This window comes from Cyprinodon variegatus, unplaced genomic scaffold (assembly GCF_000732505.1).
Source record: "Cyprinodon variegatus isolate N-32 unplaced genomic scaffold, C_variegatus-1.0 Scaffold305, whole genome shotgun sequence".
NCBI lineage: Eukaryota > Metazoa > Chordata > Actinopteri > Cyprinodontiformes > Cyprinodontidae > Cyprinodon > Cyprinodon variegatus.
Genome location: NW_015150758.1, coordinates 55516 through 81762, shown reverse-complemented (window position 1 = coordinate 81762; position 26247 = coordinate 55516). Strand labels below are relative to the sequence as shown.

The 26247-nt window shown below is 37.4% G+C and overlaps 1 protein-coding gene across 1 annotated transcript in view; it reads left to right on the top strand.

Moving 5' to 3' along the window:
- Positions 1-26247, top strand: part of snta1 (syntrophin, alpha 1) — a 52087-nt gene that overhangs the window by 3455 nt on the left and 22385 nt on the right. Inside the window, exon 2 of the mRNA XM_015384129.1 lies at positions 9583-9768. Coding sequence (XP_015239615.1) covers positions 9583-9768 — 186 coding nt within the window. The remainder of the gene's footprint in view (positions 1-9582; positions 9769-26247) is intronic.

Below are 26247 nucleotides of genomic sequence, written 5' to 3'. Positions count from 1 at the left end.
ACAAGCTCACTGTGACACACTGCTGTGGGAGCATAACCAGCCTGTTACTGTCACATTTCTTCTTACTTGTACCACTTTACTGTGTATAAACATATTAAGGCGATTGCACACAAATGTGACAACATTTTAAGTGTGGTTAACCATAAATTCACACAATATAACCATTTCTGGATTTTTCCAGTTAGACCTTGCCTTTGGATGTAAGACATCAACTGTCTGCAGTAACAGTAAGGAAGCAGCTTCCACACAGAGAGAGCTGCTGCACAACAACATTGACTCACAGAATCAATGCTGCTTTTTTAACTTTTTAGTCAGATAAGTCTGACCTCTCTGTATCTTTCAAGCCAAGCTAGCATTCTTGTGTTGTGTAGCTCTGTGATGCCGATAAAAGTCTTTTCATCATCCTGTTTCTTCGACCTGCATTAAAGGCCATTATCTTTGAGGCACGATCACAATGAGAAGAAGAATGGAGAGGTGAGGTCTGAAAGACAATGTAAATAAAAAGATTAAATCATAGGGGTGTCAAATGGATAGTGGAGAAATGATTACATTTTATTTATTTGAGTTCCTGGAAAGGTTTGCCTCTCATAAATGCAACATAGAATCAAACCCTAAAAGTACTAGGAAGAAAAGAAACAGACCTGATTTTTAATGGATGTGTTTGTTAAGTTTTCTTGCAATTTTATGAATAATTACAATTTAATGTACTTTATATCTATTTGGACCCAATTGAATTAGGTCAGTTGGTTTGCGACGGTACACTTTAGTAGTGTTGTGTGCAGTATTCTAACAATGTACAGTAGTATATGTGTGATAAGAGATGTTTTTCTTTTGACTGTATGCAGTATGTGTTTGAACTTGCATTGAAGTGAGCTACATTCTCCTCCCCCTGGAAGACTTTATGCACACAGGTAATCACTTGATTGTTGGTTGACAGCCATGCGTTGAGTTTGCTTGATGGCCTGTTGTCAGCTTGCACTACTGTCGTTCTGCAAAGATGGCTCATCATTGTAAAAATGCTCATTTAAACCCTCCACTATTGTCAGCAGCGACAGAACAAAGCTAAGCCCTTGTGACATAAACGCAATGTCCGTCTTTTTAGAAATGGGTGGTTATGAAAACAAGACAGCATGTTATTAAAATAAAGTCATGGCTGGCAGCCTGTAGGATTGACATTGTTGTGATGCTGGCTGCTCCAACGCAGAGAAGGAAAAAATAGTGCAACAAAGCGGTGCAAAGAGCATGCTGCAGATGAGATGGGATGTGGATTTAGCCAAATAAGGTAAATGAGAAAGGAAGAAAAACGTTGGGAAAGGTGTCAGACTGAAGCACGGGAATGCAAATGAAAGACGGCAGAAGTTGTTGCGGGATAGCTGACACCACATTGTGAACAGCTGAGTGGAGAGGTCCGCAGCAGTCAGTTGTCATTGGCCTCAGATGAAAGCTATGTGGCTGGGAGTGGAGTACTCCACTGGTGTTAATTTTAGGGAGCCCACCCTAGCTTGCAGAAGAGCATAGAGGCAACCTTTACTCATATGTCTAAATTTAAGAGGGGAGGCTGGGAAGCTAGACTTCTGGTCTCTGGATCAGACCACTTTCCTGAGTGAGAGGTAGAATGGTTTCTGCTGACCTTTTTTTTTTTTTTTTGTAAGCTCCTCATGTGCATGATTTGGGATTTCCCTGTAGCAGAAATAACAGAAGGCAAAGAATTTTTTTTTTTAAAAAGATCATCAAAACAAGCCATCATGTGTATTGTTTTAGTGACTTTGTTTTAAAAGAAACAGTGGCTGCTGCAAATTGTTTTTAAGTTTTGTTCTAAACCTGTTGTTTGAAGTTTGTGATATTTTTTAATAATGCTGTAAGAACCTTTCCTCATAAAGCTCAAAGTGCTGATTGTGCAACATATGTGACAGCGCTTTCCTAACAATTGCACTGTTGGCACAAAATTACCTAATTAGGCCCATGTCAGTACTGTGCATGTCAGTACAGTTCAGTTACCTGTCATGAGTAGCTCCAGTAGCTCCACCTTATCTCCACTGCTGCCACCCACTTGTCAGCTGACTGACAAGCCACCAGCCAGAAGGCGCTGAAGTATTTGATATGGAAAGTTGTAGAATGGAAAGTAATAGGAATGCAAAGAGGATAAGTGTGGTGTTGGATTGGAATCATGATGATGGTTATTTTCAGTCAAATATGTCAAAGCTGTTCATTCAGAAGTCATTTTAATGAATTATATTTCAGACTAGAGGAAAATGTCAGAGTATGCGACAAGAGGAAAACAATGAACATCAAAATGGGAAAGGGTTCAACAGTGACATACAGAAATAATTGATCCCTTACAGATTTCTTTATGATCTTAAAAGAAAATGTATTTTAACACTAGACATATTTACACTGAGCAAGGAAAAAAAACTTGTTCCACCCTTGCAAATTCCCTAAATTATCAATTAAGCTGTTTTGTTTGTTTGGTATTTTGTTTTGTCTTTTTTTGGTACAACTGATTTCAATATAATAACCACAGTTGGTAGAATGAGGACATCTCTTAAATAGAACCACTGGGGAACATTAAGTAATGTAATATAAATCCCTTTACTGTCCTACAAATGGGAAAATTGTTCCCTGCATTTTGACCCATCCCCTTGGGGAGCAGTGGGCTGCCATTGTGGGGCGTCCGGGGAGCAGTTAAGGGTTAAAGGTTAAGGGTTTTGCCCAGGAACCCAGAGTGGAGGATGTGGGAACCGAACCAGGTACTTGCAACCTTCTTAGAGCACAAGCAAACAGCTCTTACCCACTAGACCAACACTCCCAAGCAACACTATGTAAGTTTTAGTCCAAGTTTTTACTTAAGTTAAGATATATTGAATACATTTTTAGGTCAATAAACAGCACTTAACACATGTCACTGCTCACTGCATGCAATACTTCTCAAGAACTCATCTAAGTAACTCAGAGGATCAGATTCATCACTGAAAACACCCATCCATTCATCCTTTTCTGCTAATCCAGGGTCGGATCATGGGGGTAGCAGCTTCAGTAGTCAGGCCCACACATTCCTGAACACCTCACGAGTGAGGCGTCCAGGAGGCATCCTAACCAGATGCCCGAGCCACCTCACCTGGCTCCTCTCGACATGGAGGAGCAGTGACTCTACTTTGAGTCCTCCTGAGATGTCTGAGGTTCCAAAACTTTCTCTAAGGAAGAGCCCAGACACACTGTCGAGAAAACTACTTTGGCATTTGGTCGTACATCCAAAGCTCATGACCATACATGAGGGTAGGAACGCAGATCGACTGGTAAATCAAGAGCTTTGCCTTTTTGCTCAGATGTCTCTTCATCACAACGGACCTGTACAGCACCCGCTTCACAGTGGATGCCGTACCAATCCGCCTGTCCATCTCCCGCTCCATCTTCCCCTCATTTGTGAACAAGACCCCAAGATACTTAAAAGGCACTCTACCCTTTTCCGGCTCAAGACCATGGTCTTGGATTTGGAGGCACTGATCCTCATCCCGGCCGCTTCACACTTGGCTGCAAACCGCTCCCCTGAGAGCTGTAGATCACACCCTGATGAAGCCAATAGAACCACTTCATCGGCGAATAGCAGAGACACGATCTTACGGCCACCAAAATAGATTCCCTAATTACCATAGCTGTGCCTAGAAATTCTGTACATAAAAGTCAGGAACAGAATTGGTGACAAAGGGCAAACTTGGTGGAGTCCAACTCTCACTGGAAACGAGTCTGAGTTACTGCGTTCAATGTGGACCAGGCTCTGACACAGGCCATAAAGAGACCTAAAAGCCCTTATTAAGCTGGGCCTACACTGTGTGATTTTTTGCCCTTTTCAGGCCGACTTTCCGGTCATGCGAGAATTTTTCGATCGACCTGACTTTCAGCCTGATCGTGCGTCATGTAGTGTACAGGGGGTAACAAGGGGCGATCAGCCTCTCACGACCACCTCCCGATCAAGAATCGTGAGGTCAGGAGAAAATCAAACATGTTTGATTTTTAGTCAACCGTCATGGGCAAATCGCTCAGTGGGCATGCGCAAAGAAGGACTCTTCTTCCTTCTCTCAGATGAAACCACAGAAGCATGGTGGAGTTGCGGTTTCTTCATACAGTTTGAGCTGCAGCTGCATGCAATGACTGAAAAAATTGTAAAGTGTATGCCTGCATTTAAAGGGCCAGGTATGCCATACTCCCGGAGCACCCACCACAGGACCCTGTGGATCCAGGGGACATGGTTAAATGCCTTCTCCAGATCCACCAAACACATGTAGACTGGTTGGGCTAACTCCCATGCACCCTCCAGGATCCTGCTGATGGTGTAGAGCTGAATGTTCCACGGCGAGAATGAAAACCACACTGCTCCTCCTGAATCTAAGATTCGACCATCAGATGGACCCTCCTTCCCTGAAAATATATTGCCCTCAATCTACAGAAATCCCTTAAGTAATGTGAAAAAAAGTAAAGCGCATGTATTATCCTGGTAAAGGCTGCAAAACAATTTTTTAGGGTTTAGTACTAGAACACAGAATAATTAAACTGTTTTTTTTACCAAAGTAATTGAAACATGATGGAAAAGTTTTTCAGACCAAGTCATTCTAAAAACACCCTGCTGGCTAGGCCAGGATGTCACATAAAGGCCCAAACAAGGTGTAATGCACTATAGGTGTCAGTTTTCTCTAGTAAAGTTACAATTTATAATTCCAGAGGAAAGCGATTGTAAAACCTAAGCTTTAGGGCAAAGGCACTGCTGACCAACAAGAATAGAAGGCACATTTAATGAATAGAATATTTCAACACACCAACCTTTTTGAAAAACTGTGGACTGATAAGACAAAAGTTGAACTTTTTATTCTGTTATATTTATGATGAAACCCAACACAGGTCTTAACGGAAATAATTTGATTCTCAAGGTCAAACATGATGAGGTCAATGGGATGATCTGCAGCTGCTTTCCTCCTTTTGAATCTGTAAACTTGCAAAAAATTATGGAAGCATGCAAACTCTAGCAAATCCTTAATTATAATGTCTCCCAATCAGTTAATGGGTGTAAGCTCAAGCACCATTGATTCTTAGAAATGTATGAAATAAACAGGCCATCCATGCCCAAAATATTGTGACTGAATTACATCAGTCCTGAGAAGAAGATTTGCCAAATGTACATTCACAGCAAAAAGACTTAAAATCAGTTAATAAAGTGATGGAAGGAGTTAGGCTGTTACTAGGTTACAGAGGCAGTTACTTCTTAACTTGGACCAAGTTTAGTTTTACAGTTATTTTCTCATTTGAAAACTGTATTATGTTGTTATTAAGTTTGTCGATGTCTGATATGAAAGTTTATTTGCTAAAATCAATCTTTTGACAAAGAGCTAAAAACATAGGGCTTTATAAAACTGTAATCCAAATTGCCATTCACCTTTCTATACTGGAGCTGTTGTCCTGATGTGCCCTGCATCCATTTTGATGGTGACATTAAATTATTTTGACAGAAATGACATTGCCCTGTCACTTCGATGCCCATGGCATTATTAGCTCTCTTGTGGGCTCTTAGAAGTAAGATGTGTTTTCCTCCTTGTCCAGATGAAAAGAGAGAGGCAACCTACAAAGTGTGAAGTGCTGTCATAAGTACTCTAGTGGCATAAGATGCACCAAACTTAGCTTAGATAAACATGAAGGTCCAGTCACTGAGTCTGGGTCAGTTTGCCCCTTTTTCATTTTGTTCCCCTATCTTTCACTTATACATTTCCATTTTGTCCCTGTTTTTCATTTTTGCAAAAGGAACATAATTCAAAAGCTTCTCAGTTACATATATTGTTACATTTTGGATATCAAGAGGTTCAAATTTAATATATTATTTAATTGAGATTTATTTTGTTTTGATACAATTTGATATCAGCTTTTTTTAAAATTAGATTATGGATGTGATGATGTTTGGGCCAGTTGACTCATAGGAAAAAATAAAAAATTGCCAAAATAAGTTTAAGACACAGATGATGAGTAATAACATCCTGAAATTCTGAAAAAAAAAACATCCCATGCAAAATGGGCCACAGATAGGCTAAAGTAAAATGAAGATTCTTTTGACAGGATCATGTCATTTTAATGCTTGAATTAGCTAAGGGAGTTTGAAACTCAATCAGTCCAAGTTTCTTTGCTTCCTTTACCTGGTCCTCCATGTGTGCTACTATTGGCAACACAACAATCATAAGCGCATTGAGACTCATCATTTGTTTTTCCATCTGCAGAGCGAGCTGTTATATGAAATATTAGCCCAGTCAGCATTAGTCTAAATACATCTTTCTTTTCAATGACTGACCACAGTACTACGATCTGTTCTATCCTAAAAATACCTGTGGGCTAGTGGAAGCCATTGTTTACATCACACTAAGACTCTCCTCTTTGCGATTTGATTGGCACAACTCATTCAATTCATTTCAGTTTATTTATATAGCACCAATTCACAACACATGTCACCTCAAGGCAATTTACAAAAACAATTTAACCAGATCATACAGTCCAATTGGTTCAAAGTTTTCATTCTAAGGAAAATCATCTGATTGCATCGACTTATTGACTTGAAAGCAATACCTCAAACCAAGCACACTCATCTACGGTGAACCAGCCATGCTTTTAATGGACAATAACTTGACATTCCAGGGCTGGAAAAGCCATTTGCTCTTGCAAGTTGTAGATTTAAGGGCTAGAAAGCGGGTGCTTCTGTTGGGGGTTTATTTTGGTTCATTATTTTCTCATTGTACTTATCTCTTTACAAATACAACCCTCACTTGTCAAGTCCTGTCTTAGAAATGTTTTTTTGGGGGGAATTTTAACATGTTTTGTTACTTTAATTTTAGTTCTATAGTGGCTATTCATGTCATTGTAACTGACATATGCATGTTACAATAAAGTGACTTTCAAAGCCAAGAAACATTGTAAAGCAGAGTAAGGAAGTGTGATTTTTCTTTATCTAGCTTAGGGCTGTGTAACTCTTCTCTTTTATTTGGCATTAACCCAAAATGTTCCCACACTGCAGTTGTGAAGTGATGCTTTTAAACATGGACCATCTGGTCCCACCATATTGTGCCATGCTTTTTTTTCTGCTGGGGTGAAGCAGTCTAAGGAAATAACTATTCTGGTGGAATGTATATTCAAGGCTTCTTTATTTTGCTTCAGTTTACAACCATAGTTTAACTTATTTAATAATTACTCTACAAGTGTTTAATTCGAGGATGAATTTTTTGTTTTAATTTTTTTCTGAGTCATCGTGGTTTTGAGTTTGTGTGAAGGAGTTGTGCCCTCCCCAACAGTTTACCGCCTACTCATCTTCATCAACTTTAGCTTGATCCTTTTTAGGATACAATAAATACTGGGATGAAAACAAGAAATATTGCATAAGCCTGGAGAAATCTGGCAGTAGGCAATTTAAGAAAACTACAGTGTTGTGAGTATTTGCCTCTTAGTTTTGCTCTGTTTTAGTTTGTTTACACACATCCATGTTTAAGATCACTCAACAAATTTCATTGATAAACTGAGTATATATAAAAAGGTATAGGTATAACGGCATAATAGCCAAGGTGAGAAAAGGCAACCCAGTTCTTTTTGTGTGACAGAAAATAAGTGTCTCTCAACCACTGGTGGAAACAACAGGTGTTGAGCATCTGCAATCAAAGGCAATGTTTTAAATCATTGTAAAGGAATGTTGGCATATTCTGCTTTACAGACTGTTTTTAGAGACATTGCAGGTTTTTTTTTTTATTTAGCTTAAATGATCTATTCAGTATCAGATCTAAGTCTGGAATGTAACCGAGTCAGGTGGTGCACACCCTCCTCTCGGCCACTTCCTCCACTGAATCCAAAGCACAGCCCAGGATAGAAGTGGCCCTTCTCACCAGCTTGTTTAGTCTCTTTATGTCCCACTCTACGCTACCTGGGGCCCAGCAGACGATGGCATAGAGGAGGGCTGAGGGATACAGAGTCATCAAAAGTTTTTAGCAGGGGCGGGCTCATTAAAAGGGACCTTAGCCTCAGCAGGTGGAGGCAGCTCTGGCCCTTCGTGTACAGGACGTCGGTGTTATGAGGCCCCGTCCACACGAAGACGAACCCTGGCCTAAACGCACACATTTTTCACCAAACCAGCCTCTCATCCATACGAAGCCGGCGTTTCGGGGGTCTGTAAACGATCTTTTTTTTATTCAGCCTTCAGAGTGGGAAGATTTCGAAACGCCGTTTTCGCGTTTCCATCTTTACGCTCTAACCGCATATTTTTTTTAACACGCATGCATCATAGCGTCGCCTCTAAACACGCATGCGCGACCAGTAACACAACAACAATGGCGCCGTTGCTGCTAATGCTACTCACCCTGCTGTCGGGCTTACAACAGAATCTTCCTCTTCTGGAATATCTCCAGGAAGAACAGAGCAATATCGACGACATAGTTCAGCACCTGAATTTGACTGAACCACGAAAATGGACCCGCAGGGCAACCATGTATAAATATTAGTGCGCATGCCCAACATTTCGTCGCTTATTTTTGCTTTGGCACCACAGCGCCACTTACAGGCCTGGCATACATTTTGCAGCGTTTTCATGCATTCGTGTGGACGCTCACATTTATTTTACGTCTCCGTCTTTACGGCAAACGTTTTGGAAAATATCAGCGTTTCGTGTTCGTTTTGACTTCGTGTGGACGGGGCCTGAGTCCAGTCCAGTTTATTGTTGACATGAACACCCAGCTATTTGAATCTCTCCACAGTTACTATGTCCCCCTGAAAGTATGTTAAATTATTGGTTAAAATGTTTTTGATGATCTGAAACATTTAGTTGTGACAAAATAGTTAAAAATGAAGAAATCAGAGACAAAAACTTCTTTCATATCACTGTACATGAATATCTGTATCTTTTGAAACAAATTCTACAGGCACAAATGACGATTTAAGACTTTTGCACAACAGTCTGTGGAATAGATTTAAAGGGATAACCGTGGAGATACAAATGGTTTTAGGTGTATTGAAAATTTAATGGAATCTAATCCACTTTTTAGATTATTTTTACTAGCTGGAAGGCTAGACTGCCATCTGGCATTATTAGAGACATTTCTTGCAACGAATGGCAGCCCGCAGCAACAAGTAGATGTACTGACATACTACGTGACCTTCAGTTAATGACAAAGGGAGAAAAAGAGGGCGAGGGTGTGATAGGTGGCATCTGAAATTAGTACAGGTGGAGTAATTGCTGCTAAATGTCTGCCTTTAACCACATGTCACATACATTCCCTTAATTTAGAGGCTTAAATATGATGAATGCAGCAGTCAGAGTAATAACAGTTGTAGGACTTCATTTAGAAGGCACTTACAATCCTTGTTTTCTTGTTGGATAACTCGGCTGCTGCAATCTTTTTAAAGATATTTCCATATTTTTTATTTACTTTTCCAATAGATAGTATTTTTAGAAGATGTTTTAATATATTGACACTGTTTTCAAATTTGTAATCATTGCAGTGTGCCAAAATGAATGTAGGCTGCAATTATTTGAGACAGTCCTGAAGGTAAAACCATATTTTCTCTTTTGGTATACAGGTGGTAAAGAAAACAAGATGCCCATCCTCATTTCTAAAATTTTCAAAGGCCTTGCTGCTGACCAGACTGAGGCACTTTATGTTGGAGATGCCATTCTGTCCGTCAATGGATTTGACTTGCGAGAGGCCACGCATGATGAGGCTGTGCAGGCACTTAAAAAAACCGGCAAAGAAGTCATCCTTGAAGGTAAGATAGTTATGACTCACAGAGAGATAAAAAACTGAATAAACCCTTTGCTTTCTGTCTGAGAAATGACAGGAGAAAAAAAGAATTAATTGCAAAACAAATATTGTCAATAAAGCAGGTTATTATCCACTGCATGTGAAATATCCTAATGCATATCCCGAGCGTTAAAACCTGTTAACACACCTCACCACTGATTTAATCTTAATAGGTTCTTAAAGTCTATGACAATCCTCAGGAAATAAGCAATAATAAGCTCAGGTCTCAATATGTTTCTGTGCATTTGTACAGCCTTTTGCTTCCATTAGCACCAGTTTGTTCTGAGCTGAAAGAGACTTTATTTCAACCTCCATAGAAACGGTTGAGAATATCTTTTGAAACAAAGATGTAAAGACTTGTTTTGTTTTAGCTCTAAAGCCTGAGAGAAGCTGCAAGTTGCCAGAACAAGCATGTTGAGCCAAATGTGGCTCGTGAGCTACGCAAAGAGTGTCATGGGTGTAAGATATAGTTGGTATCTTTTTCTAACCCTGCAAAACATGACTTTATCTAAAGGATACAAATGAGCAAATACTTATATAACCAGGTTATTGCACCTTTTTTTGTGTGCATTTTTCACTCTGACAAATGTGTTTATAACTTATATATTTTTTTCATTATTATTATTATTTTAATTTTTTATTTTTATGTATTTTCTTTTTTCTTTTCTTTCTTGTAGTACTTTGATGTCTTTTTGATGAAAAGTGCAGTATAAATTAAATGTATTATTATTATTATTATTATTATTATTATAACTTACTATGTTCTAAAAGTATTTATTGTGGAGTCTTTTTCACAACAAAAAAGCTGACAACTCCTGTACTAGAGCCGCATGATTAGGAATGGATGTTACAGAAGATAACACAAATAAATTTCATGATAACAATATAACAAATTATAAATCAATACGGAAAAAAAGTATTGATGTCTTTCTGCTTTGGCCTTAAATAAAAAGTCTATCAAACATCTGGAGTAAAGATAGTAATATTTTGCTTCGATCCTCGAAGATTTTGTCTGCCTGACTATTGCTGTTTTGGCAATGTAACAACTTAGAATTTGTTTCTTACTGACTTACCTCCTGTCCATGTCTTTTCCTTCTAAAAGATGTTCATGCTACACTGACCAATATGGTTGAGAAAAAAAAAATCACAGGCAGACAGAAACGCTTTGTGTGGTACTTTAATAATTATATAATATTTATTGTAGTCCAAGCAGTTTCTCTGAAATGTGATGACAATAAATTAGCAGTTTATTGCACAGCCACATCTTGCAGTTATGTTAAACAAGCTTCTTTCTCCGTATGAATCACAGCTGACCATGCCATAGCATTTCTATTAGGTTATTTTTTAGTTGGCCAGCATCACTGGCACACAGATGCAGACAAGACACAGCTAGAGCTCCTGTCAGCCCAAATCATTGCAAATCTCTGATGTGACATGTCCACAGTCAGGCAGAAAAGTGTTGATATCAGACATCTCAGCTGGCACTGCTCTCTGATCCGTAGTGTCGGGAATCATTTTATGGGTTTCCCTTCCCAGCGGACCAGATAGTGGAGGGAGGAGAGGAATGAAGCTTGCAGGCTAGCTGAGCCAGTATGATGTGTGTGTGTTTGAATCCAGATCCAGCTTTTTTCTTATTTTTTGATGTTAGATGGGTCCATCTGACCTGTAGATGACAGGATTACTTGATGTCTATCTGTAAAGTGATTTTTTTGGGCATATAAGGAATGCAGAAATTACATTCTTGCCTGGTAAGCCTAGGACCTTTTAAAGTGCAACTTGAAAAATCTGTGTACTATTTTATTTTTCCTAGACAATCACACAAGTATGTGTAAATACAGATGAGAGAGAATGTGCATATTTAGTGTTCTCCTTTGCTTTTTGGCATTTTATCAAGATTTTCAGAATCTAACTCATTCTTGTAACAGCTGCAGTGTTAAAGTTCAGATCTTTTTTATGTACCCAACAAGAAACAACCACCTCTGTTGTGCTGAAGGCGATTGTCGGTGCTCTGGTGAATTCATTGCACAGACAGCCTTGACTGAGATGAAGGTGAAACAGCTTTCATCACATTAAAATATCTGGAAAGTGTGAACAGAAGCACTTGAACATTTCAGATAAGTGCTTTCAGGAAGATAAATTAGCCTCCCTGGTTTCTCACCTGTGCCAGAAAAATAAATGCAAAAACACTTGTAAATTAAACTTTTGCAGCAATCCATGCAGGGAAGCTGAGTTAGCCCCTCTCATGACATTCACATGCTATTATTATCTTATAATAGAGATTCCTTTCATACAGAATTGTCTGCATCTGATTTAAACATTACAGAGGGATATTGGAGGGATTTTGATTTCCCAACTGCATATGTGACACAGTTGGAAGTATTTAACCATTGTACATTATTGAGTTTTATTAAATCATGTGAATTCAATGTCCCACACGGTTGCTTAGCAGCCAGAAGAGCTTGGAAAGGGCAGCACTGACCAGCTCTCTGGTGTAATGTGAATGTTTGTGAAACTTTTTCAGCATTTGCATTTTTGAGTTGAAAAGGAAAAAAACTAGCTTACCTTTCGACCTTAATGTTACACCTTCTATCAAAATGGAGAATGAATAATCAATGTGTTTGTAAGAGAGGGGACATGGGAGGGTCAGATAAATATAACAGACCAAATGAAACCATAAAAGCACAGCTGCCCTCATTTCCTCCCAGTGACATTTACTGCCCCACTCACTGTGTCTGTGTTGGGTGTGTGGGGTTATATGTGACTGTAAGAAACCATGTTCTGTGTACATGCTGTGTCTGTGTGATTTTGCTTTTGGTGCAACTCTCTAGCTAGATTAAACCATTTCTCTAGTTACAGAGAAGGGATGAAGGTCAACTGCACTCTCACTATTTTCTTTCCAACTTACCTATTCATAAGTTCATCTCAGCGGTTTGCCAGCCAAGTCAACCTTTCTTACTTGTGCACACATTCACTGTTGCACAGTAATAGAGCAATAAAACATTGCATTTGTCCTTGCTTGTTAATGTGAAATATAAAAAGGGTGGTCTGGAATACCGTAGTTGTAAAGCTGTTCCCTGGGAAACCAAGATTTGAGAAGAAAATAAGCATGGACATACACACTTTTACACGTTGTTATCAAGGAGAGGAAGGAGAATATATAAATGAAAACAGGACTGGATGATGAAATAAGTGTGATTGATTACAAGGGTCCAGGTTGAGTTTATTTTTCCCTCCTTTAATGTGTGTATGCCTTATTTCCTTGTTATTTCCATGTGTCTACTTAGTAAGCTACTGCAAAAGCTCTGCCAACGAGAGAATGGCTGGAAAATCCATTAGGATTTTTTTTTATGCCAGTGACCTTTACCCCTGTTCAAACCATTGGATTTTGTCATAGTTGTTGTTGTACTGAGTTAGTTTAAATCAAGAAAATAATCAGAACTGAATCCACACTAAACCTCTTAGAATTCTGATCTTAGAACCATACCATGCCAAAGTATTCATAACACTCGAACTGTTTTATGTTTTGTCATATTGCAACTATAACAATACAAAGCAGTGCATAATGGAGAAGTGGGCCTGTTGTTATTCATTTTTGTGAATAAATAACTGAAAGTGTGGTTTGCATTGGTTTATAGAAATAAATAAAAAGGATGCATCTGCAGCAAAAAGAATAATACAAAACATCAGCTTCTATCTTTGTGGTTGAATTGTGGTTATTATGGTGCAAGCTACAGCTTTATTGAAAGTGGTCATAAATGAAATGGTGCATTAAGTTTTCATTACATATTGTATTCTAGATTTTGTTTTTGTTTACATTGAAAGCATAGTTCTGTTCAAATAAAACAGAACTCCTCATATTGTCTTTGGTGCAAAACAGAATTAATAAAAATACACATTCTTAAAAAAGGTAAACTACTGTTTCAAATTATGATACAATACAAATTCTGCTCACAGCCGCACCCGCCTGAACCCTCTCTTTGATTTTACATAACCATCCAAAAAGTTCTGTTGAAATCAAAGGTTGGGGATAGGGTCGAGTATTTTTAAGGATTTATCATTACTTTAGTTGTAATCAAACAAAATGGTTAAAAATTAATAGTATACAGTATTAAAGATGAGGTTTAGATCATGTTTAGATTGCATTTTGTCATCTAAGGTGGGATTAGTCGAAGCTTTGCTCATGCAACACGACTCATTGTTGGAAAACAGACGAGTAGCTGTCTTCCCCCCTGACTCTTGCTCAGCAGGGCTGACTAACTGACTAACACCTTTCTGAGCCTTTATAAGCAGGAGAGGCTCAGACCTGCAGTCATTGAAGACAGTAAACACGTCACGATTAATGGTTCTCACTTCTCACATAAGTTTCAAGTAACACAAATAAGCTAGTAGAATCATCACTACTAACTATTGGATAAAAGCAAAAAGTAAGTCATTCTGAAATGTGGTTAAATTTACAATAGTGTTAATAAGATCATAAGTAAGTGTTTTCTGAGCTGGACTGTCCATGAAAAGTGAAATGGCACCTTAATATTTCCGACTGAAGCTTGTTGCTCCATGAGGACGGTCTGAAGTTGTCCCCGGGGCCGTTTTGATACCGCATTTCAGTGCCCATTCCAAGTAGGGGAACAAGCAGAGTGTGAGGATTCCTGAGGAGTGCTGAGAGGTAAAGTTGAAAGTGAACCTGCACCTTAATTACTTTATCTATTTCTCTACACTACTATCTGCCCTTTGTTTCTCTCTCGATTGCTAATGAAAGCACATTGCCTTCCCTGTATCAGCAGGGTATCATTAGTGGTATCCACCCACCCAGAATACAGTGGCTGTATCATTAAACAAAGTCTTGATACAGATGATTTGCCTCCAAGAATCAGTGTCCTCGAATCATTTGATAAATCGTTACAGAGATATGTCTTCAGTTTTATTCATAAGAGTCTAGAATCCTGCCATTTCTTTTTGCAATATATTGGACTTTGACTGTTTCTTTCTCAAACACTTTGCTTTGGTCTAAACCATCAAGCCAGTGACTACCTTCCCTGGATCTGCAGAAGAAATTGTCCCGATAGCATAATGCTGCTTTCCACCATGATGCACAATGGATATGGTGTGTTAAGCATGATGTTTTCGTATTTCTGTATTCAAGGTGTGTGCTCTAAGCATCTGTGGATAAGGTCGCTAACACATCCGACTTTGACTGCTGCCCAATTGTCTTAGCACCAGTCCCTTATGATTCCCCCTGAAGGCGATGGGCCCACTGGAGGAGGACCTTGTGTCAATTCTTCAAGCTTGGTCTGATTAGTTCCCATGAGTAGGAACCCACCCAGCGGGTGCTTGCCTACAAACCTCCACCCCATGCCTAGCTCCAGGGTCAGATCCCAGCTACGCTATGCAGATCAACTCATAGTCCCCCCACAGCCCAATTCCAGATAAGGCCAAAGTTGATGAGTTCAAATATGAGGACATATGCTTTGATTTGGTTGAAAAAATTAACTACATCATCCAAAACACTTTTAAGTAATGGTGTCTTTTTTCTACTTTCACTATTTCCCTGGGCAAGAAAGTGCATAATCTCACATTCAGGTAGAACTTCCTTAATTCAAACAGTTAAACCAGACAACTGTCTGGTCATGGCAGCAGCTTTATCCGTGTATGTCGATAAATACCCATTTAATTTTTTTACTGATATATAATTATCCAGCAACATGAATAGATCTGCAGCTGTGGTTCTTGTTGGCAACAATAACATATCCTCATGAACATCCTCCTGATAAACATATTTTAAATAAACAAGTATTGCCTTGTTATCAAGATCTGTTGACTTGTCAACCTGGATGGCATACCATGGTAATGTGTTAGTTCTCTACCACAATTATATCTCACTTTCCTCTGCTGTTTCTCTAATGTGTCAAGTAGTGTTAGGAGAAAGAGGCACCTTTGCTTTTTAACCATAGCCTCCCTAGAATTTCACAGACAAATATTTCTAGTGACCTTAGGATCAATTCTTCACCAATAGTAAATTCATTCTTAGCCATAGCAATACAGCTACTCACCAAGAATGATACTATCAGTGCTTTCTAATTTGTTGATGTGGTGGCCTTCAGTAATAGATTCTCTCCTTCTTTTTCATTCTTGTTTCTTTCAAATACCCCAAATTCTTTTCTTTTAATGCAGCCCCAAAGTGACAAAGCACTTTTGATGTCTTTATTATGTCAAATGAAGCATTGAAGCATATTACGGAGAGTGGGCATGTACACTGGTAACCTGTTGCAATAAAGCCCTATTTTAACAAGACCTGCTGGTATTGTCTGCAAAATGCAGCTTTCTTTTTGTTTAAACTTGTAGGCTCTACTTCTGTCTCCTTGTAGACTCTCTTACCATGCACAAAGAAACTTTCCAAAGACATTTGTTTTTTGTTTAACTTAGAGAGCAAGATTGAAAAGTGATTCATGTGGAAGACAGGATTTGATAATAAAAACAAAAATAAAACATTACTAAGACTCAGATTCTAAATAAAATGAGAAGTCCATGGGTCCATGGGTCAAATACTCTGTGGCCCTAGGGTTTGGAAGGGCTGATCTAAATGATGGCTTTGGAGGTTTTAAAACTCTATATTTTGTGTTTAACTGCCAGTTTTGAGCATCAAACACAGAGGGCCACACCTATATGTCTGGGCTTCGTTTGGTTGTGGCACTTCCTTTTGTTACGTGTTTGAGCCAATAAATTGCGTGCTTGAAGTAAGCACATGGACACTTATGCCAATAGGCACCCCGCACATGGGGCTCTGCTTACATCTTTTCCATACAGCATTCATATCTGACGTATGTATGTGTGCTACTGTTGCAAGTTGCAGCTGGCTTTTAGGATGGGCAAAATAATGTCAGAAAAGTAAGGAGTGCACTTATTTGCAGATTTAACAATAAATGTTTTTTGAAAAGTGTTGCAAAAGATTAAGAGACATTAAAAACTTGAACAAACATTTAGCAAATTTTTGACCAACAATGGTGCACACTTTCACACAAGATCATTGTGTTTTACCTCTGATGTAGGAAAAATAAATATAGACAAAATGCACATTTAGGAGGGATTATAACTAGGAAAGAAATGAAGTACATGATTAAAATGAATGCTAATCAGAGAAATGCATTTATCACCAAGCCCCAAACTGTTTTTTCAAAGCAAATTATACCTTCTGTTGAGTGATAAGTTAAGGTTTAAGTTATGATGCAACTTGCAGACACAAAATCTATGCAAGGATAAAATTAAATGGTTGACCTTCATCGGTTTTGTAAATGCCAAGTTTTTTTTTTAAGTTTTTAACTTTGATGTGTATGTTAATCTTGATTTTAATGTTGTTACTTTTTTGCACTTCTCAAATATGTTTATCTGTGCAATCACAGATGTAACACAAATATTGTAATTCAGTGCTGTTAATTACCTTCACATATATTATAGTGTAGTTTGTTGAAATGAAGCCTTTGTTGACAAGAGGTATTGGAGCAAGTTATGCAAAGGTATTTGAATGAACACTTTTTGCAACTGCTCAGCAAAATTGGTGAACCAAAATTGATGTGTCAATGCCAATACAAGCAAAAAAAAAAAAGCAAATATTTGCCCAAAATACCCGCCAGTATTGGTATACCTCTATTGATTAGACAGAATGGATATAAGTCACCTTTACAAGATTGTGTACCTAAATTCAAATCATTTTACCTTCAATTGGAGTGCACAGATGCGCAAACGGAAATAAAATAAAAATCTAGAGTTGTAAAGGATATATCTATTTTTTTAATATTAATAATACAGGTTTTAATAATTGTTTGAAAGAACTACATTGATTATAATGACATGACTTTTAAAACTGGCCTTAACAAATGTATCTTCAGTTTTCTGTCAGTGCACATCAGCAGTGTCAAACACACTTAAAAAATATCTATTTCATGTTATGTCAAACAGTCCACACCAGCTGCAACTTGTCTGATTCCAACATACTAAGACCAGGCAGCAAGCAAATTATTTTCAAACCAGTTTCATTGAGGGGTGTTGAAGCTTCTTATAATACTCTGCAAAGCCTAAGTCAACTATCTGGCTCATTTCTGCTTGACTCAGCCAACATGTGTTAAAAGAGGTAATTGATGTGAGTTAGTTGAAAAGATGCACTTTGGTGCTCCTCAGGGGTTTTAAGTTGTGAGATTAGATTTGAATGGTTCCATTTGTGCTGGTTTGGAATGCTTCGTCAGCATTCAATGGCTGCTAACATGAAACCTAATACTGTATGTGTGCATATCTCTATGCCTTACATATTGTATTGTCTCATGCCTTCATCTAATCTGTTACCTACCTCATTATAAAAAAAAATGTGCATCCATAACTGCACACTGGTATTTATTTGTAATACTTTTTTGAATTAACTGAATATCTTCTGTTTAGATATAGGTATTGCTTATCCTGTTAAGGTGAAAGAGAAACCTTCATGATGAGCTCAGGGCATTTATTAGGCTCGCTAAGTTGAATACTGAACTCAAAGGACTGCATCATGAACATTTATTCATGCCTACTTAAGAAAATAACAAAACAAAAAAAATAGAAAAATAAATAGCCAAATTCAAATTAGAAACATTTGTTTCCTGTAAATGAAGAACTAATTAAAAAAAAATTCAGATAGTCTTATAGAGCTGGCAAAGAATTTTAATTACATTATGCTTTAAAGGTCAAAAATCCTATTTGTTATCTAAAAATGAGGTTCTCCGGGGACATTTGTGAAAAGATGCACTATATAGTCTTTTTAAGTTAGATCAGCAAAGAAATTCATTCTCATCTTTTCTTCCCTCACTGATTCAAATACGGTTATGTTAGTGATTTATGTAATATCATGAATTCAGAGAGCCGAGTCTAAAGCTCCACAGAGGGACACAGCATGCCCCTGGCCAAGTCTACAATACTCATTCTCTGTCAATTCATTTTTCACAACTTTGGGTTTTGTTACTGTGGTGGCATATAACTCATTCTTATCTTCTCACACATCATTTTTATAAAAAAAAAAAAAAGAAGAAAAAAAACAAATTTACTAATGCATGCCAGCACATTCACTTGCAAGTCAATTTACACTTATTTCTTCTGATACATGTGGTTCCAATCCAGAGGATTTCTTTTTTTGATATGCCATATGAAGTAGTAAGCCCAGAGCAAGTGAAATTTTCTTAATTTACAGTTTGTGAACATGGTTCTTTCAGTTTTTTGCTTTTGATTTTTGGGGTTTTATTTTTTATTTATTTATTTATTTATTTGAGGTTAGCAGCGTTTGTTTCCTGTATATTGACTAATCTGCTGATCTGGTGGGTGGAGGCAGAGGCAGCATCGCCCTGATCTTTGAAATTATATTCCCAAATGCCCTGTGGTTTCTTTATCTCCTGTTGTTGGTGGGTTAAGGAATGCAAACCACAGCATTTTCTTCAAAATAAAGTGTATAGACAGTGATATATGAAACCTTGAAGAATTTGGTTATAGCCTTTTTTTGTCACACATTGTTTTGAAGGGTTCAAAACACAGAAAGGACGAAGTATGCAAGCGTACTGATGAATAATAATGCACTCTAATAATATCTAAATATATAATGTATACTGAAGCAAGACAACATGGTATAAACTGAACATCTAAACAGAATAATTCATCACAGACTTAAACAGAGGCTGAAATAATTAAATGTATACTAAGAAATCTTTACCCAAAAGAACTCTAGTAGTACAGTACAATGCAGTGCAGTATAATTACTGAAGTATTTATATTCCATGACCTTGCCTGTGTGCATAGGGTTTTATCTCATTCTAAAAATTACATGTAGATTCACACTTTGCTGTTATCCAAATTAAGTTGAACATTTTTGTCCTCTTTGCAATATAGACTGAGGTCCGGTTATATTAAGAACATCAGTTAGAATCAATCTTAAGTCATAAAAATATCATTAACGTCAATCAGTTTCCCAGCAAATCATCAAAACATAAGAATAATCACACAAAATCATAAAAATCATAACAACCAGATACACTTACATAAGATATTTTGTTTAGAGCAGCTTTCCAACCACATTGTATGTAGATTACTTATCATAGTATTTGGATAAAAAAAAGGCAGTTCTGAACAGGTCGGTCTTTAGCCTTGATTTGCTGTAAAGGAATTTAAATGTAGGAGTATGATCCAAATTGTTTTGTATTTCGCGCATATGTATAAAAACTGATAGTTGCTTCTCCATGTTTGGTTCTGGTTTTGGGATATAAATTAGACTAGAACCAGAAGACCTGAGAGTTCTGAAAGGTTGATACAACAATAGTAAGTCTGTTCAGCAATTTATAAACTATTAGAAGTATTTTATAATGTATTCTCTGAGCTACAGGTAGCAAGTCTAAAGACTTCAAAGCCAAAATGATGGGCTCATTTTTTCTAGTTTTAGTGAGAAGAAAAGCAGAAAGCTTTTTTGGGTTAGCTGCAGCTGTCTGATTTTTTTGTCAGGAATGTGAAGATACTGTGGCAGTAATCACTGCGATCAAAGCTAAAAGCAAGGATGAGTTTCTCTTGTAATTGTTGTGACATTAGAATGGAAACATTCTTTAGGTCGCAGAAAGCTCACTTTTCAAAATGTTATCATTCGTTTCTGAAGGTTCAGATCTGAGGCCATAATGAAGAGGATGTTTAATTGGTGATTGTACACACTCTAATTTTATTTTTTATCTTCTACATCTAGAGCACCTGTAAAGAGGCTTACAGTGATCTTTAATAGCAGTTTGATTTGACAGGGCCAGATTGACTGATCAGGGGCCAGATTTAATCCATTATGTCTTTTACCAAAGGTAAAACAGTTTTAAAACTGTATTGATCTTGAGAAAACTATCCACATATTTTAAAGCTTGAGAATTGACAGATGGTATGCAGTCTATGTCGGTGTCTTCCTGTCGTCAATCAATCATCTTCAGTTGGTTTAAAAAGCCAATGCCTGCTATTTATCCAGCTTTCCCTGATGACAGCACTCTTTTATTTCTTTACTGGCTTCGAGTTTCTTTTTTCAAATTTTGCTCTTTGTCTTTAAAGCCCTTAATGCTCTTGCCCCTCCATACTTGTCTGAACTGTTGTGCATTTGGAACCCAACTAGGGCCTTAAGGTCAACAAACCAGCTCTTGTTAGAAATCCCTAGAGCGAGGTACAAATACGGGGGTGATTGAGCTTTCTCAGTCACTGGGCTCAGGCTTTAAAACAAATTGCCTCCTGACATTCACACCAATACTGACTTTGGCATTTTTAAGCAAGGCTTTAAACCTATTTGTCCAGACTGGCTTTTAACATTTAGTAACAGTGTGGCATACTTCCTACTTTATTTTGGGCTTGTTCATTGTTTTTTTTCCTCATTCTGTTTTTTATTCTGTTTTATATTTTATGAACATAACTTTGGTCACCTCATGTGTTTTAAAGGGCAAGGTAAATAAAAGTTGATTGATAGATGGATTGAAATGAGATACATTAGAGTATGCGCCAAATATGAGTTTTAGTCACAGAAATACCTGCTAAAAGAGCATACTAGTGCTAAGTAAATGGTGTTTTTGTGTTTGTTTTTTTTTACAATTATTTCTCTTGTGTATATGGTAGAAAGCTAAAGTATGAACCCAGTCTGTGCTTAAGGCAAGATCTCCTACGTAATTGTCAAAACCCTTTGATAGTATTGTATGTGCTCTGCTTTTTACAGTAAAACGACAGGAGGAATGTTTTCCTGAGGAAAAGCAGAGCCAGATACATGGATGTATAAGATAATTAAACTTTCTGGATTTTCCTTTTCTGACAGTATAATTAGTACTTGTGAAACTCTTTTACCCTCATACTCTGAAGCTGTTTTTCCACATTGCCTGAGATCCTTAAGGATTCAATATTTTTCACAGTGTACTTATTGCTCCTTTCTCTACTCTTTGACTGATGTACATAAAAGGACAGAAATTAGATATTTTTTGTGATTTAAGATGGATTGTTCTGTTCTTATGAAAGTCTTTCGAATAAATTGTGAACAATGCAAATTTTATTGAACGTCTCAGAATTAAAAGAAATTTCATTTTTCATGAATTATATGTTTATTTAACTTATTCATATAACATATTCACATTAAAAAGACCATGTAAATATTCGGGTTGTGTGATATCCATGATGAAGGTTTGAAGCTGCACAGTTTTAATAGCTGAGGAGCATCAGAAGTCATTGTGTTTTATTATTGATTTACTTTGACATCTCTGAATTACTTTAGGATAAACTGTTGATGGACTTTAATATGTGACTGCTGCCAAGATACAAAACCATATGCTTTTAAAATCAATCTAGCAAAATCTTAGAAATGATTCCCTCCAGTCATGAGTATTTTAGCTGCCAGGAGACAAATTGTCTTGATGGATTTTATTTTTAGCTCTTTGACAATTTCTGAAAAAATGATGAATATGTGTGTTAGTTGTCTAAAATTTCCTAGCGTCGTACCACAAGAAAGTGCAGTGCTTCGAGCTTGCTGTGTCATTAATCTTTCAGAAATATTTCAAAGTATTGATAAAAGACAATGTTTTTTTATTATATTATTATTTTATTATATTATTCTACTTTATTATATTGTTATATTATTATATTATTTTAGATGAATTGTCTGTATTTTACAGTAGCTGTTGAGTTACAATATTAATATCTGCTGTTGAACCTATTTTACAAAATGCTTGATGTCTTAGGGTTGCAAACTCATTGCATTCACATTCAGCTTATTAACTATCATTTATTAAGATTAGGATAAATTTCACAACAGTTCTTAGTATAGTAGCACACATTTAGAAACAGAAAATTGGAAAAAAAAGAAGACTGAAAAAATTAAGCTCAAGTCATTCTATATGGATCTAGATTGGTCTCAATTTTCACAAATACACACAAATGATTCATACATGCACAAAAGAATCCACACACACAGTACAAGATCCACAGACACACAGCAAGATTCAGGCAAGCAAACAAGATCCACACATGCACGGAACAAGATCCAACAATTATAATTTAAATTACAATGTATCAGTGGTTTTTAAACTTCACTTCATGTGTGTGGATTTTTGAGACTGCGCTGATAGCCTTGATACACAAATACATTTTTTAGGCAGGCAATGGTTTGCCAGCAATCACAAAGCTCTCTTGTACAAGCCAATTACAAGAAAGCACTCCACATGGGATGACTAACCCCCAGATTCCATATGCTCTGTATCGATCCCGCTCCGCTCCAGACCGCCTGCACAAAGCAAAGTCTACATACTCCACGGTTCCTCCCGTCCTGCTCCGCTCCGACTTCCTCGGAGCTCGAGGAGAGCATGCGCTATACAATTATTTAATTCACTAGAGAAAAACATGTATTAATGAATGCTTAATTTAATATGATATAGTTAAATCTCACCATCAGCATTACTCACATTTCTGCCCAAACATTATGTTTTCGTTGTGGGTCTTTGTAATAGGAATAATCACACAAAGTTGGTTTGTTCTCTTCCTCCAAACTCAGCATCTCTTAATCCATGCCACCCAGGCGCTCTTGGAAGCTGTTGTGACTGGATTTGATTAAAGTTTTAAGCCTCACAGTATAAAATAAATATTTTGATGGAGATGAGAAATCTGCTTCCAGGTATGTTGAAGTACCAATAGTTTGCATCCAATAATTTAATTAAATGGTCTTAGCTTTTGGCAATATATAGAAATTATGCTCTAATTTGTAGTTACCGATCTGTCGTTACTATATTTTAATTTGATAAACCGGATGCTCTTGCCGTTCTTTTTCCTGTCTGGTGTGATTGCAATTGCGGATCTTGACCTGACCAGACTGGAGCAGAGCAAAACATAGCTCAGCTTCATATTTTGAAGTAAAGGACAGAGAAGACATATATGGATGGTGACGTTTGAAGGAGTAGCGGTGGATGAGGAAAAGTTCTCATTGACAGACAAGTACTCCGCACAACGTACATCAACAGGGCGGAGCGGAGCGCTGATGGAGTATGTGGAATCTGGGGGTTAGTCATTACACGTGGAGTACTTTGTTGTGAAAGGCTTACTGTATACAAGGGAGTTTTGTGATTGGTGACAAACCCTTGCCTGCTTAAAAAAATGCATTTGTGTATCAAGTCGCATTAGGTCAGTCTCAAAAATCCACAAACATTTGCAGTGAAGTCTAAAGACCACTGGTACTTTATCATTTTTTTCAATTGTTTTAGGACCATAAATACTTTGGTGAATCTTATTCAGTGCATTGGTGGATTTTGTGTGCTTGCCTGTATCATTTTTTTGTGCTTGTGTGAATCGTGTTGTGCATGTGTGGATCTTGTCCTGTGCATGTATGAATCACATATGTGTATTTTTGAAATTTGAGACTGATCTAGCCATTATTCTACAATTAATTTCTGGCTGTAAGTTATCTCATCAAGGTCCCATTTGAACCCCTCTACCCCAAAACCGGGCCTCTGTTGAAATGGTGACCAACTTTTACTGCCACTCTGGGTCACATTCCCCTCAACACTCTCTCAGTATTTTGCGGCTGCATGTGTGCATGCTGGAGACAGAAGGTAGTTTCCTTTTGCTGAAAAGTTTGCAGACTTTGATCTCACTGCTGTTTTGCTGTTCTCATTTTCTTCAAACTTAGAGTGGAAGTTTAATCCATAATTTGAAAGGAACTTAACTGGTTTAGGCCCCTCAGAGAAAAATACCAATATGAAGAAAAAACAGAATAGAAGAGAAAATAATTCGAAATTTTAGGAAGCCAATGAAAAGAGATAAAAACTAAAGTGTGACTGTCTGAAGTTGAAGCTTTATCTTAACTTATCTTCTCTTTTTCTATACTTGACTCTATCCAAGTTCTCTTCACTTTGTTGAGTTAGGATAATTAACTCTCCTGACACACTGCAAAGTAATCAAATCTGTGCTTTGGCACTGTATGAATTATTTTAAAAGTCTGATTCATTGGTCTCTTCTCCCTTTCTCTCTCTCTCTCTTCACATCATACATCCCTCCCATTCTAAGGTTGGCATTTATCCACAATTCTAATTAGATTGGCTTCAGGAATGATGGTTGTATCTAAATCATACCTAACATAGAAAATCTTCTCTAGATCTCTGGTAGAAATACATGCATAGAGGCATATTCATAAGGGAAACACAGTTGACACCTAAAGCTGAGATATGCAAAAATGCTGCTACAAAAATGAGCATTACAGAAAAATGTTTTTGACATTAGCATTTTTGTACCTACACACATCGCAAAAAATTTTCACTTCTCACACTGACAGCAGAAAGCATGATGAATGTTGTGAATGTTATACTACAGTAGCTTGCCTGTTTTGAATTAAACAACAAGGAGCAGCATTCACTTCTCATAATAATCAGCCTTAGCCTCAGAATCATTTGCTAGTTCACCACTGAACTGACCAATGCTGTCCAAGACTACATAAGGGCTTCAGTTATGGAGATGCACTGCCACCTACCCAGTCAGGTTATCAAAAGTGTTGTCTGAATGTGCAACTAGAGCATAGGTAGGCCTAAGTCTAACTAGTCTAACTAAAACAGAACTGGCTCCACAGTTAAGGTTATACTAAAAGCTATAAGAACAATGAGGTGAGACAATTCTTGATAGTTACAGGATGTGAATAGGCAGTTGTTCTGTGTCTGCATAACAGGGAGAGCAAACTTGCTGCTAATTTATATATTTTATTTGGCTCAGAGAAGGCTTCTGTTATACTGTATATGCTGGCCGATAAGCTGAATGCTAAAGGTACTACTTATAAAGATGGGCTACTTCTATTTATAAATAGAAATTTGTGTTTCTTGAATTTTGTTTCTCTCTCAACCCCCTCAAGCCTCCCCAAATGTTCTCAAGCCCACCCAAATTATTTTTGTTTTTATATCAATTTTTTGTTGTTGCAAATTTCATGTGTTGAGAATACAGGTTTAAATAATTAATCATGTAACCTGTCATTATTATCTCAACTACGCCTATTGGCAAAACTAAAGAAGGGAGTCTGCTTTAGCTTGAGTGTGTGTCAGCCTTTCCCAAGTAAACCCCAATGTAGACAGTTTTTTGTTGTGTTTTAAGTTCATAATAATGCTCCAAAACACAACAGCTCGATCACTGAAATAAAACTCTCCCTCAATACAATAATCAGATAGACAGAACCTGAGCTCTGTGATCAGGCTGAGAAAGGAGCTGTAGGTGTCAGGGTTGGGTGGTGGTTGGTTAAGGACCCAAATGCAGAGATGAGTTCTTGTAGGTTTTATGAAATCAAAAAAGGGAACAGAAGCAAAATCCAAGAACAAAATATAGGCAACCAAAAACCAGGGGAAAACACACATGAGGAGCCAAGTAATGATGAGAAACCAGCCCTGATGAACTGCAGAGGAGGTGTATATATATATGGGAGACA